We start from the raw sequence: 13,249 nt of genomic DNA, 5'->3' as shown, positions 1-13,249 counted from the left end.
AAAAACAACTAAGAAGTAAACTTTTAAAACCTGTTTTTAAAAATTTAAAAGAAAGAGTATCAGTGGGATGTGAACCCATGTGTAAAAAATGGGACAAGTTCTGATTAGTTTGTTAAAAAATAAAAAAGAAAGATTAAAATCAGGGAGAAGGGTATTTTATTAGGCTCATTTCAACAAAAATCTTTGTATAAATGACAATCATGATTTAGTTAACACAACCAACAAGTTACCTCTTCTGTTTGGAGCTACCCATGGAATGTTTTTTGCTTTTTTTTTTTTTTTGCTTTTTTTTTTTTTTTTAGATATGATAACCTTTGGAAACAAGTTTAGAAACAAAATTAACCTGAGACCAGACCTATGAATTGTTGTTTACAAAGCTTTAAATCAAGATTTTAGAAAGTAGTGAAACATATTCAATCAAAATGTTCTCCTCCCCCCAAATAGTAATACTATTTCAGCAAGAACAAAACTGTATTTCCGCTTTATCTTGTTCTTTAAAAACTTCTATTTTTGTGAATGTTTTGTGATCTATATTTTAGCGCAGTCATCCATGTACATAATTTATAAATAAACAGCTCTATATTGGGAACTACGTGCTAACGCTGTTTGCTGAGGTAGATACATAATCAAAAAAGTATGGTGAAACAGTCTTGGAGACATCGAGGAAACACTGAGGGTTGCTAGATGGGCGGGGGGGGGGGGTTGGGATAAGGGGGGAAGGTGAGGGGATTAGAAAACAGTCGGTAACCACAAGATTGCCACGGGGTTTTGAAAATTAATTTGGGGAATGTAATCAATAATATAAAGATTCTATAGGGTATCCGATGGACACGTGTCCCATTTGGGAGACCACCTCAGGGATGATGTAGATGCCTGAGCTCTGCACTGTACACCTGAAGCTGAAGCTGAACAATAATGAATGTCAACTATAATTTTATATATATGTATATATATATGTATGTATATACTTACAAGAAGCGGAGTGCAGCATTAGGAATAGAGACAGTGGAAATGTAATGGCTCTGTGCAATGTCAGAGGGATAGTGGATGAGGGTAAGGGGGCTCACACAGTGTGAGGGATATAAATGATAAACGTCTAAGTATTACTTTGTCTTGTGCACCTGAAACTAAAAAAAAAAAAAAAAAAAAGCATGGTGATCCCTACGGCAGCCTAAAAAACCTTTGGAGGTGACCTGTGTCCTCATCGATGTTTCCTCGTGGCTCACACAGGACAGACACAGGATCATGAGGCTTAGCTCTGTGGGCTGGCTGACAGACAGACAGACCGAAAGAATGAAGACACTTATTGGTCAGTGTTTCTGTCATAGAAACAACATAATTATCAACTCAGGGGAGAAAAGACTGAATAAATAAGTAAGGATTTGGCAACAAAAGCCATCAAACTACGAAAACGGGGGCGTTTTGTCTGACTAGCACTCGTAGTCACTAAGCGTATTACGTGTCCTCTTTGAACCAGGCAGCGCTTGGTGCTTCACAGCCAGGCCCTCCCCACAGTCTCACAACAGCCTCACGAGATAGAACACCAGTGCCTGGGCTGCTTCACAGGTACCCGTGCCACCTTCCAGAAGGAAGGCTGCCCTGGGCACAATTCTGGGAACTGCGTATGTTTCCTTGTCTCCCCGGGCACTTCAGCCCGAAAGAGGTCCTAATCATGTCCCCTACTGGGTAAAATGAGTTATAAAAATAGAAATGGAAAAGAAAGGTCCAAATGGAACCTCCATAGATAACGACATTACCATTGATCTGCTGGTCACAGGAGCTATATTTTCAGCTATTTTTCCAGTAAGTGGAAAAAAACAAGCTTCCCTGTAGGCCTCCCTTTAGGCTCTGCTATAGGGCCTGCGTGCCTTCCTTTACAGGGGGTTGACACCCCGTTGCCACCTCCTTTCCTCTCCCCACAGACAGGGGCAGCGGTGTGGTGATGGCCTGTCCCTCTGGCTTTGAGAGCACAGGACACTGAACGGGCTAGGCAGGGCCAGATTTGTGCATAGTGACTTGTGAGTCCCACAGCGTCCCATGCTCAGAAGCGCCCTATACTTGGTTTAATGCTGTTGTCACTGTCTTAAAATTCTTGACCATTGGTCAGCAAGGGGCCATGTGTTTTAATTTTGAACTGGATCCCCAAATCGTAGAGCCTGTCCTGCATCGAGCCCAGGATGGGGTGGTCCTGGGGAGTGCTTGTTTGGGGAACTTGTTCCAGCGGCAGTTGCAGTAGACCCCAGGTCCATTTCAACCTTTGAAATCCAGCATAGAAATAAACTTAACTGAAAACCAGACTTGGTTATATTACAGAGTCCCCTGGCAGAGAGCAGCTGCCTCCCAGGTAACGTGGGGGCTAGGTGGTAAGAGCCTGGCCCTCCCTTTTGTCCTGGACCCTGAGATGTTATCGTGAGGGAGACCCTGCTCACTGCGCCATTTGTCGCATGGGGTGGCCTGCGGGGGTCTCTGGTCCTGCTCCCCACATAACGCAGGATATGGTGAGGCCATAAAGGAACACCCACGGAGCCATAGGTAGGGGAGTCATACTAGTATATTCTCGCTGGCGGCACTATAGTCTCACTGGAGGCTGGATCCACACTGTCCGCAACCCACCATCCTAAATGCAATCCGCGCTTGCCAGCCCAGCCACCATCTTCTTGCTAGCCCCCATTTTGCTGCTAGTATAGCCACAGCAGCTATATTAGTGCCCAATGTCTCACTGGTTACAGCTGACAGCCAACTAGCCACAGCTGATGGCCATCCAATCACAGTTGACGGCCATTTACTGCCTGAGCCAGCACCTTTCCATGTGAGGCCGAGAGCCTGGAATCTGCTTTCTGGGGCTCTGTCCCCACACTCCACCCCTACAGACTCTCGCCTCACAATCTACGCGACAAAACTCTTCCATGAGGGGCCCTGTGCAAGAAGCCTTGAGGTGAATGCAGTATCCTAGACACAGCCAGACTCTCTGGACACAGTGAGGGTTTCTCAGGGCACCACCAGTGCTTCTGGGCACAGCCAGACTTCCTGGGCTTCTTAGGGTACCACCAGTCTCCCTGGGCACAGCCAGGATTTCTCAGGGCACCACCAGTGCTACTGGGCACAGCCAGACTTCCTGGGCTTCTTAGGGTACCACCAGTCTCCCCGGACACAACCAGGGTTTCTCAGGGCACTGCCACTCTCTCTGGGCTCAGCCAGACTTCCTGGACTCAGCCAGGGCTCTCAGGTCATTGCCACTCTCTCTGGGCTCAGCCAGACTTCCCGGGCTCAGCCAGGGCTTCTCAGGACACTGCCACTCTTTCTGGGCTCAGCCAGACTTCCCGGACTCAGCCAGGGCTCTCAGGGCACTGCCACTCTCTCTGGGCTCAGCCAGACTTCCCGGGCTCAGCCAGGGCTTCTCAGGGCACTGCCACTCTCTCTGGGCTCAGCCAGACTTCCCGGACTCAGCCAGGGCTCTCAGGGCACTGCCACTCTCTCTGGGCTCAGCCAGACTTCCTGGACTCAGCCAGGGCTCTCAGGGCACTACCGCTCTCTCTGGGCTCAGCCAGACTTCCCGGGCTCAGCCAGGGCTTCTCAGGGCATTGCCACTCTCTCTGGGCTCAGCCAGACTTCCCGGACTCAGCCAGGGCTCTCAGGGCACTGCCCCTCTCTCTGGGCCTCTCAGGGTACATGCTGGAACAACAGCGACTCACAGTCAAGGTACTTACATATTCTTGATGGCAGCCGGTCAAGACACAAAAGCAAGCATCCGCCAGTTCCACTACATGGTGGTATGTTCCCAAGCAAACAATCAAGTGGTCCATTAAATTAGGGATGGAAGGCAATTCCCCATAGTCCATAGTCATTCTCCAGGTCTGTCCTGGGGGTGAGGGACGACCTTGACTTCACCCTCATCTCCCATGGAGGACTCAGCAAGTGTTTCCTCCTGGGACTACAAGTCCTGCATCTGGGCTCCCTCAGCAAGCACTTCCTAGCCCACAGGGCCGCAATGTCCTTTGCTTTCTCCGGCCTTTGCTGGTTGGGGAACCGTCCACGTCCTCCCACCCCTCCACGGGGGTCCAGCTCTCCAGCAGCTGCTCCTCCTGGTCTTCCTGAGACTGAGCTTTCATACCCACAAACTGCTCCACCGCTCTTAGGAGAGCTTTGGCTGGCACCGTATTCTGCTCACTGCGCCATTTGTCATGCGGGGAGTCATCAGGCGGGGTCTGTGCTCCCACTCCCCACATAAGAACGCAGGATATGGTGAGGCCGAAAAGGAACACCCACGGAGCCATAGGTAGGGGAGTCATACTAGTATATTCTCGCTGGCGGCACTATAGTCTCACTGGAGGCTGGATCCACACTGTCCGCAATCCGCCATCCTAACTGCAATCCGCGCTTGCCAGCTCAGCCACCATCTTCTTGCTAGCCCCCATTTTGCTGCTAGCATAGCCACAGCAGTTATATTAGTGCCCAATGGCTCACTGGTTACAGCTGACAGCCAACGAGCCACAGCTGATGGCCATCCAATCACAGTTGATGGCCATTTACTACCTGAGCCAGCACCTTTCCATGTGAGGCTGAGAGCCTGGAAACTGCTTTCTGGGGCTCTGTCCCCACAGATGTTCCCCAGGTTTAGGGCTCACACAAGATGACAGCATTTGAAAGGAGGTTGCACCATCAGCCTCTTTCATGGGCCTTTTGGGATATCAATCAAGACAGACAATTCAAAACTGAATTTGGTACTGCTCAGAAGGCATGTCCTGGAGCTGCCCTGTTCACCCTTGAGCGTGGGACCCTGGGCTGCTGCCTTGGTTGTTCCACCCAAAGGAGGGGCTTCCCTTCAGGTACCAGTGTGGGGCTGAGCCTTCACTAGAAGGCCAATCATTTTATTCTAGGCTTAGGTTCAAATGGACGGAGCAACAGAATAGGCAATGCACTGCCAAGAGTGAGGACAGCAGGACTCATGGACACACTTGGAGCCCAGGTTCTCACAGGAAGTGAGAATCCTTATAGCTCCCATTTATCAAGCGCTGCTTCTACCAAACCCTTTCATATATTTTCTCATTTAATCCACTAACAGCCTGTTAAGGCAGACCTCATCCCTGTTTTATTTTGGTTAAAGAAATAGGGTCCTTCCTAATAACGCAAGATTAGAATCTCTTTCTGCTCCCCAGCTCCCCTCCTCCCTGGGTCAGTGTGGATTCTCCAATCACTGAGCCTGAATGTACCTGAGACTTTAATTGATCACAACGAATGAAATGCAAATACCTAAACACTGTCCATGTGGAATATATTTAGGTGAAGCCCCCATTTCCTCTCCTCCTTCTCACTCCCTTGTCTGCACCTGCTCCCCCAGCACAGTGGGAAAGTGTGCTGATGGCGGCATGCTTGTTACTGGATGGCACAGCCAGGACCAATAGGTGTGGACTGGGGGCCTCTCCAGAAGGAGGACACGCATTCCCTCGGCATGTCACAATGCCAGCTGCCCAAACAGTGGAACAAGCTTATAGTGACAAGTCTTCTGAACATCACTCAGAAATAGAAGGGGCGCACACTTGAGTAGCGTTCTTTTGCTAAAGCCTGGTGAGCTCTTGCTGTCCCCCATAAGTGCACCATTGCCAAGGAGCTGGGCCCAAACTGGCCTCTTCTGGGTCTGGGGCCAGCTGGATCTGGGGCCTCCCAAAGTGGGGGCCTTTGTTTCTTTGCACAGGTCAACGTTGACTTATATTTACTTCACTTTGGTGCTCTGTAATTAACACTCACCAGAGTTTTGTATGTGGCCCTTGCGAATAGCTTTTGCATCATGGCTGGGAAAGTGGAGATTTTCCTGGGCACAGCCTCAGGCTCCAGAGCCTCAAAGAGCCCCCTCCAACTGGTCACTCAATAAACAAGCAACTTAATTTAGCTTGTTTCTTGTCTAAAGCATCTACCTCCTTCATTCTTTTAACTTAAAAAAAATGTGATGAAATGTACCTACAGGAAAAGTCTGAAATATATACACATTCAACTTCAAAAATAGTTACCAAGAGAGATCTTGTGAAGCCTCCACGCATGTTAGAAAGAGCAGTTCCGGTATTTTCGATGCCCTCCATACATTCCCCCTCAATCACAAGCCCCTCCTTCTCTCAAAGGTAACAACTTTACTGATTTTTACATTGATTTCCTAAGTTCACTGCCTAGCTCCATATTTAAATGGAGTCATATTACATGTAATGATATTACATGTAATCTTAGCAAAACTTTCTTCTTTTCAACATTATTGTAAGATTCACCCAAGCTGATGAATGCAGCTGTAGTGATTTTTTTTCACTGATGCATAAATGCTCCATTGTATTAATGTGCTGTAAATTATTTTCCCAGTTCACTCTTGATGGTCATTGATCTCATCGTTTCTAGTATTCTTGATTTTATGAACAACACTGCTATGAATACGCTTGCACGTATCTCCCTAGACAGACACATCTGCATATGTTTCTTTGGGAACTGTCACCTAGGGATGGAATTCCTGGGTTGTTAGTCCCCACTTGTTCAACTTTACTAGGTTTTTGTAATATACCTTTAGATTTTATATATTTTCTTATAATTTTTAAAAATTGGTTTCCTCCTTAGTTTAAAAATATCATTCTTAATTTTTAAAAAGTTAAAAACGTGATTCTCATATGTTATAGGGTGAACACATGTCAAAGACTTTTTAACTCAGTAATTAATGAGGGAATCATTAAGATGGTGAAGCCTGGTTCAAAGGAGAATTTGAGGAATGGAGATTTACATTGTTAGTTGGTCAACGGAACGCTGAAATGATGTTGCTTGTAGGTATAAAACTGATTAATGTCCCATAAGACAGTAACCTTGAGGTTATCTTTTTTCACCAGTCAGAAATCTGCTAGTCAGCATAACTTCATAGTGCCTGGGCTTTCGTCGAATGGTAAACAGCAAAATCAGACAAGGTGTTCTAGATAACTAAATATCTCTTAGATGAGCTTATGAAACAATGACAATGACAGGACAAGTGGTCACTCTCCTGCCTTCTTTCTAAGTTTGGGATGTTTCTTAATACTTCCAAGTTTGCAGTGAAGAGCAAATTAGAATATATTAAAGTGCTTTGTAAAGTGTAAGATGCCAAATATATTTTCGTTACTATGGTTGTTTTACAAAGCCCCTTAAATAATCTATTGGAATTCATACTGAAAGAGGAAGGGAGTTAATTATTGAATATCTGTCTTTTAAACTATTGTTTTTATCTTGTTTATGTCTTTTCAGTCTTTTTGTAAGAACTAGACTCTGCTTTAGTTTCTCTGTAAGATTGGGGTAATAGTAGTATGTACTTCACTGGACTGTTGTGAGAATTGATGCGTAATACAGACTTACTGCTCCAAACAATGCCTAGTATACAGCAAATACACAGGAAATGTTGGTTCACTACGTGTTTAATCTGTTATGTGAACACATCTACTGAAGTTTAATTTTCTTTAATACCAATGTATTTGATTTCCAGAAGTTCTATTTGGTTGTTAGTTCTTTCACAAATCTGCCTTTATTTTTAAAAATAATGCTTTATTCATGTCTTACGTTTTACATTCCTTTTGTCTTTAATCTTTCTAAACATACTTATGGTCTGTCTTCAATACTGTTATAAGACTTATGTAAAATGTGGGTCTAATCCTGCCGTTTGTTATCTCCTGGTTTTCACAGTGATTGATTCTTCATTTTTTTCTAATTAAAAAGGTTTGCCTGCTGCTATAACTCCACATACAGTCCAGTAAAATACATCTTAGTCCCTTTAGATAATTTTTTTTTTTAAATCATAGCTTATTAACTGGAGATAGCCGAGTTCTTCAGACCAATTGAAAGCAGAGGAACTCGTGGTACTATCACAGACTTGTGAAGACAACATCTTCCTTTTCTAGATTTTTATTTTATATCACATTCATTTGTAATTTGGCCCAATTCACTGATGGAATCATCTGTTTTATGTTTTGGGGTTATTCCCTTACCTTGGACACTATTTTGATGAACGTCCCATTATGTAATGAAAGTATATAACTGTGGGCCGGTCACCTCTTCTCTGAGTCTTGGTTTTCCTCCTCTGTAAAAAGGGGATGAAAATAGGGAAGGAGAAATTTTAATTATAGTGGAACATCACGCATGTCACCGTATAAGCGCTCTGTCAGCTTTTATTGGTATTATTTTTCCTTGACTAATCTCTTCCCAATAATATTTATAGTCCCAAATAAAATGCAACCTGATATTACAACCATTATAACAATATAATCTCTCTCAACACCTTGCTCTTCCCATAGCATCCCTCTAGTCCAGCTATATCTGGCTCATCCATCCTCATTTTTTCTCATTTTCTTGTCCCCTATACACACCACGCTCGTGTTCATTTCTCTGCTTAGATGAAGTTTTCCTAGTCTCCAAAAACCCATTCTTTTTGGCTTCTGACCAGATCATCTCTCCAACTTTCAGAGCTCAATTAAAGTTCCCTGTCCCTTAGGAAGGCTTTTAACCAAATTCAATCCACATGAATCTCTTTTGAACTCAAAAGCCTCTATGGAGAGGACCACGGAGTGTAGCTTTCTCACGATTTGATGGCTTCATTTATGGTGTGGCTGTGGGTATCATTCTAACTTGACAGAACATTTTCATGTAGGTAATGGACACGGCACGTAGCCAATGTATATATACTACTACTGAGTCAAGTAGGTACTCTCATGGATTTTAAATTTTTGGATTTTCAGCATTTATTTGGTGGGAATTTGAGGCCTGGCTTGTGATTATGTCCCTCCAGAGAGGATTTCTCTTTGTTTCTGCCAAATGTTCCTTGGTTACCATCCTGGGGTCACTTTTTTTGTTAATTTTTCAGACTAGGGACTCCTGGATTACTCAGGGAGCATGAATTCCAACCCCGACCCAAGTAAGGGGATTCATGGTTATGAATTACGTGATTCTTTGAAGTGGGAGCTATTGGAGGAATAGAAGCTTGAGGGAAAACAGTGGCGGCGAGTGAACTCTTGGATTTAATGAGTTCTCTGTGTTGTTACACAGCGGTAAGCCAGGAACACACGCTGGCATGTGGTGGTTCTTTCGGGCATGTGTAATTTAGTCACTACGTTTTTTTTTGGTCCATAGGAAGAAGTGAGGAAGGTATGCTGTCCCCATTGTACAGAAACGAATTTGAAGCTAGAAGAACATTGGGATGGGACCTAAGTCCTCTGGGGACTCTATTCTGTTTTACAAAGAGAAATAAGATGATGAACCTTCTAAGAGGAAGGCAGGACGTCTTCCTCTGCAGGTTACTGCCCAGTTCCCACCCCCCTCTCTGGACCTCGCCACTTTCCTGACAGTCCGGACACTGTCTCACCTCTCCGTAGAGGACAAAGCAACCCACTTTTGTGTTTGCAGTATTTTGGAGCTACAGGGCAGTTTTACATACATTTCTTGTTTTCTAGCAGTGCTGTGAGAGGCAGGCAAAACGGGTACTCCGAGTTTTATAGACGAAGTATCTGAGAAACGGGGGCTCAGGCTGATGCTGGGGTCTGCTCCAAAGGCCACACATTTAAATGGGAGACCTGGGGTTCTAACTCACATCCTTTATCATCCCAAGCTGTGGGATCAGAGAGGTACTTAGAATGCGGATGATAACAGATTCTATTTTGTTTCATTTTTATTGAGGTAAAATTCACACGACGTACAATTAGCCATTTTAACATGTAGTGCATTCACAATGTTGTACAACCACCACTTCTATTTACAAAACTTTCACCACTCCCTCCCTGGGTTTTTGTGCGGAGTAAAAGAGAGAATCTCTGTAAGACATCCAGCTTGGGGCCTTGCCCTAGTAGGAGCAGCCCATATTAATCAGACTCTCTCAGCAACCTGGCCATGGAGAAAGAGGAAGTGTTTGCTAAATTTAGTACCTTGAGAAAATCAGGTTGAGGATATGTGAAGTGTTTATGTCCCAATCCTTTTAATTTTTTTTAAAATGACATTTCAAAATTGTTCTTTCCCAGGACATTTTCCCGAGGAACTCCTCTTCTTGAAAGCAATCAGACACATTTACCCACCAATGCCCCAGGGCTGAATTACACGCAGGCAGTCACCGAGCTTTTCGACTTTTGAAAGACAAGCCAGGCTGTGACATGCATGGAGTGACCACAAGGCTCTACATTGTCCTGGGCACAAAACAGGGGCCTAACAGGTAAGTGTTGGATTGTATTGGATGGTGGCCAGCCAGCTCCAAAATTCCAGCCACCACCTGGTGAACAATGTTTCTCCCACCTTTGAAACAGTGGATTTGGTGACTGAGGATGTGCTCCTGCAGTGCTGGGCTGCAGCCTGACAGGGGCCGGTCTGGGCTACATCAGCCGTCACTTGGGCAGCTCTGGCTGAGACGGGACATGAAAGGCTCACACACCTGTGCCGCGCAACAGATGGAAGGCGAGAGCTGTAAGTGGGTTAACCCAAGAACAAAACGGCTTTGGCCTTTATTTAAATTTGGCAATTCCAGGAGCGTAGGCCCCAGGCCCCAAGAAGCCATGATTGTCCCTTTGGCTTCCTAGGTCACCGGGTGCTGAAGCAAGTGCTCTCTGGTAGTAAGGGGGGGCTGAGGTAGAGGGCTGGTGAGGAGTGTGGTTGGGGGGTGTAGGATGAGCTGCTGCACAGGGCTGGCAGGTCTAGAAGCTCATAGTGTTCAGGCTTATTGGAGGATTTTCCGTCTGCCGACGACCTTTGAAGGCTTTCCATGCCATCACTGCACTGATTCCAACTACAAGCCCGCCGCCTCCTGTTGCCACGGGCAGGGCCCAGAAGAGCGCGTCAGGCACTGCTTCAGCCTGGTCTCGGAGTGAGCGACTGTTCCTCAAGGTGTGGAGGTAAGGGCTCTCCTGTGGGGGAGGAGAGGGCCAGGGGTTAAGGGCCTCGGAAAACCATCCACCTGCCCACCGGAGGCGTGCTTAGTCCCTTTCCCAGAGATGCTACAATAGCTGTACATTTTCCCAGCTCATCGTTTGTAAAGCTCCTTCACCTGCACTGTGCCCAGATCTCCTGAAGGAGGACGGGTATCCAAAGTGGTCAGTACCCAGCTAAAGCCTCCTGTGGTGTCTCACCGGCATCTCCTTTCCTGTCAACCCGAGTTTGAAAGATTGGGAACTGATAGGTGACCAGTGGAAGAGAGAGCATCCTGGGGAGCTGGCAGAGCTCCCACCTGTTTCCTCTAGGCCACCCCTGGACAACTGTCCTCATCCTCCCTTCCAGGGGTACCAGGAGCAGAGTTCAGTATGGAAGGACAGCTGGTTCTGTAGTAGATTGGAGAACCCAAAATGAGAAGGGCTGGGAGAGGAGGCGTTGGGGCTTGCCTCCTGGGTCCTTTCCTCCCTGTCAGTGAAAGCTGAGTGCCTGCTGTGTGGAGCCCTGTGCTGGGAGGGACCTGGACGACTAATTGAGGGTTAAGATGTGACATCTGCCGTTATCCAGTCAGGGGATAAGACATGTTGAGAAATAATCACATCCCAAAGGAGCCAGTGTCTTATGAGAGGTGCGAACAGAAAAGAGAGACCAAGGCAGGTGTGTGTCAGGTAGGCAGTGATTAGGGGATGGATGGAGAAGGGAGAGAGGAGAGCTGGGGAGCAAGTTAGGTATTTTTCAGGGATCCAAGTAAGGGAAGGCCAATAACGGCCTGGAAAAAGGCAGTGGTGGAAAGGGAGGCAAAAGACTGCAGGCTCACAGAACAGACACGGTGTCTTATTTCTCTGCCTCCCAACCCCCCCCCCCCCGCCCTCATTCCTAGTAGCATGTCTGGCATGTAGCATGTCTGGCATGAGAGAGCTCCTCAGCCGTGTTTATGACACAGGATGACGTAGACCCCTCAGGGGTGGAGGGTGACTCAAGGTTCTGACCAGTGCTGTCTGCCTCCTATGAGTGCCTCTTTCCACTTTAGTAAGACTTGCTTTCTCCTTCCCCTCACTCATGGCTTCTCAGAAGAGCTGAGAAGCATCAGGGGCAGTGAGGAGAGGTGAGATTGGAGAATGGTAGCAGTACATGAAGGTGCATGATGACAAAACCTCCCAGGGGATTTTTGCATCTCCAGGTGCTATATCACACCTCTGCCCCCCACCCAACCCCCAAGCATCTGTTCCACACTGGACAGGCAGGACCTCAACTCACAGGAGAGGGACACTTGAGTTTGGTTCGGCTGTAGGTGAAGTTGTTGGAGGTCGTCTTATGGCCCACTGGTTCCAGCTGAGGAGAGAAAAAGGAAACCTTGATTACCTCCAAGGCCGGGGGAGTCCGCCCTGTTAGGAGGACTCTCTCACACCAGATTTCCTCTTTGCAAGGTTGAAACCAGCAAAGGAGCAAGACCCACGGCAGACACCAACAGCCCCACGGCCAGAGCTGGACCTGATTTGCACTCACAGAGTGACAGGTCAGAGTCTGTCTGAGCAGGGGGGCCGCCGAGTCTGTGTTCTGAATTTACTAAGGAGGGCACTGAAGCCCGGGAGAGACTGACCACTCTGAGGCTACAGTGAATGGAAAGGCAGGGCCCAGAACCTCCATTTCCTGCTTCCTTTGGGGGTGGCTGTAATCACAGACACGCTGCATTTTCAATTTTATAAAATGGTGATAATTATATTTACCAAATTCTTGAAGTGTGTGGGGCTAGTCAAGTTCAGGGAAACTTTGAAAACATTGGTGACCATGACACCGTTCCTACACTTGGCTTATCAACCTTAAGGAATCAGAGTTTTCTCTCTACAGCTCCTTTGTATGTTATTCCCACAGATGAAAAGGTTTACTCAAAACATTCCTGGGAGCAATTGTGGTTCAGAGACGTTCTGCTATATGGAAGACATTCTGAGGGTCTGGCAGCTGCTGTACCCCCTCCTCCCAGCATCTATAGCCAGTAGCCTACCCTCGGACATGTGGCCAGTACCAAGGATGGGCGCAGGTCTCTCTCACCTATTCAGATTCTGTCCTGAGCATCTGGCCTCTACCACTTTCTCATCTGTGTCTCTGCCTGTTCCTGACCTCATCAGCTCCTGACCCCCAGGTACTACCTATGAGGTAAGTGAAAGGACGCTGTGCCAGCTAATGACCGCACCTAATCCATGGTCTTCCTATTGTTGTCTTAGCCTTTGATATATGTGTACGTTCCTTAGTAACACAATTATAGGAGGAAGGGCTGCTCTGGCTGTGGAGGAGACACCATGTAACTGGACAGAGCACCAGTGCACACATCCGCTGGGGTCCTATCTCTGCTGACAATGAC

General features: G+C 46.8%; 1 protein-coding gene and 1 long non-coding RNA gene across 7 annotated transcripts in view; one reads left to right on the top strand and one right to left on the bottom strand.

Annotated features, from left to right (window-relative positions):
- Positions 1-13,249, top strand: part of LOC109449260 (uncharacterized) — a 97,770-nt gene that overhangs the window by 79,738 nt on the left and 4,783 nt on the right. For all 5 annotated transcript variants that reach the window (XR_012496294.1, XR_012496292.1, XR_012496296.1 and 2 more), the window contains 5 exons: positions 9,996-10,183; positions 10,275-10,431; positions 10,720-10,856; positions 12,318-12,406; positions 12,763-13,044. This is a non-coding gene — a long non-coding RNA (uncharacterized LOC109449260). The remainder of the gene's footprint in view (positions 1-9,995; positions 10,184-10,274; positions 10,432-10,719; positions 10,857-12,317; positions 12,407-12,762; positions 13,045-13,249) is intronic.
- PLB1 (phospholipase B1) overlaps positions 10,438-13,249 on the bottom strand; it is a 138,883-nt gene continuing 136,071 nt past the window's right edge. For both annotated transcript variants that reach the window (XM_074331834.1, XM_019735316.2), the window contains 2 exons: positions 12,148-12,222; positions 10,438-10,868 (listed from right to left, as the gene is read on the bottom strand). In XM_074331834.1, the coding sequence (XP_074187935.1) occupies positions 10,659-10,868; positions 12,148-12,222 (285 nt within the window). In that variant the 3' untranslated portion in view covers positions 10,438-10,658. The remainder of the gene's footprint in view (positions 10,869-12,147; positions 12,223-13,249) is intronic.

The sequence above is a fragment of the Rhinolophus sinicus genome, linkage group LG05 (assembly GCF_036562045.2).
Source record: "Rhinolophus sinicus isolate RSC01 linkage group LG05, ASM3656204v1, whole genome shotgun sequence".
Classification (NCBI taxonomy): Eukaryota; Metazoa; Chordata; class Mammalia; order Chiroptera; family Rhinolophidae; genus Rhinolophus; species Rhinolophus sinicus.
Note: the sequence above shows the minus strand (reverse complement) of the source record. Positions and strands in the feature narration are given on the sequence as shown.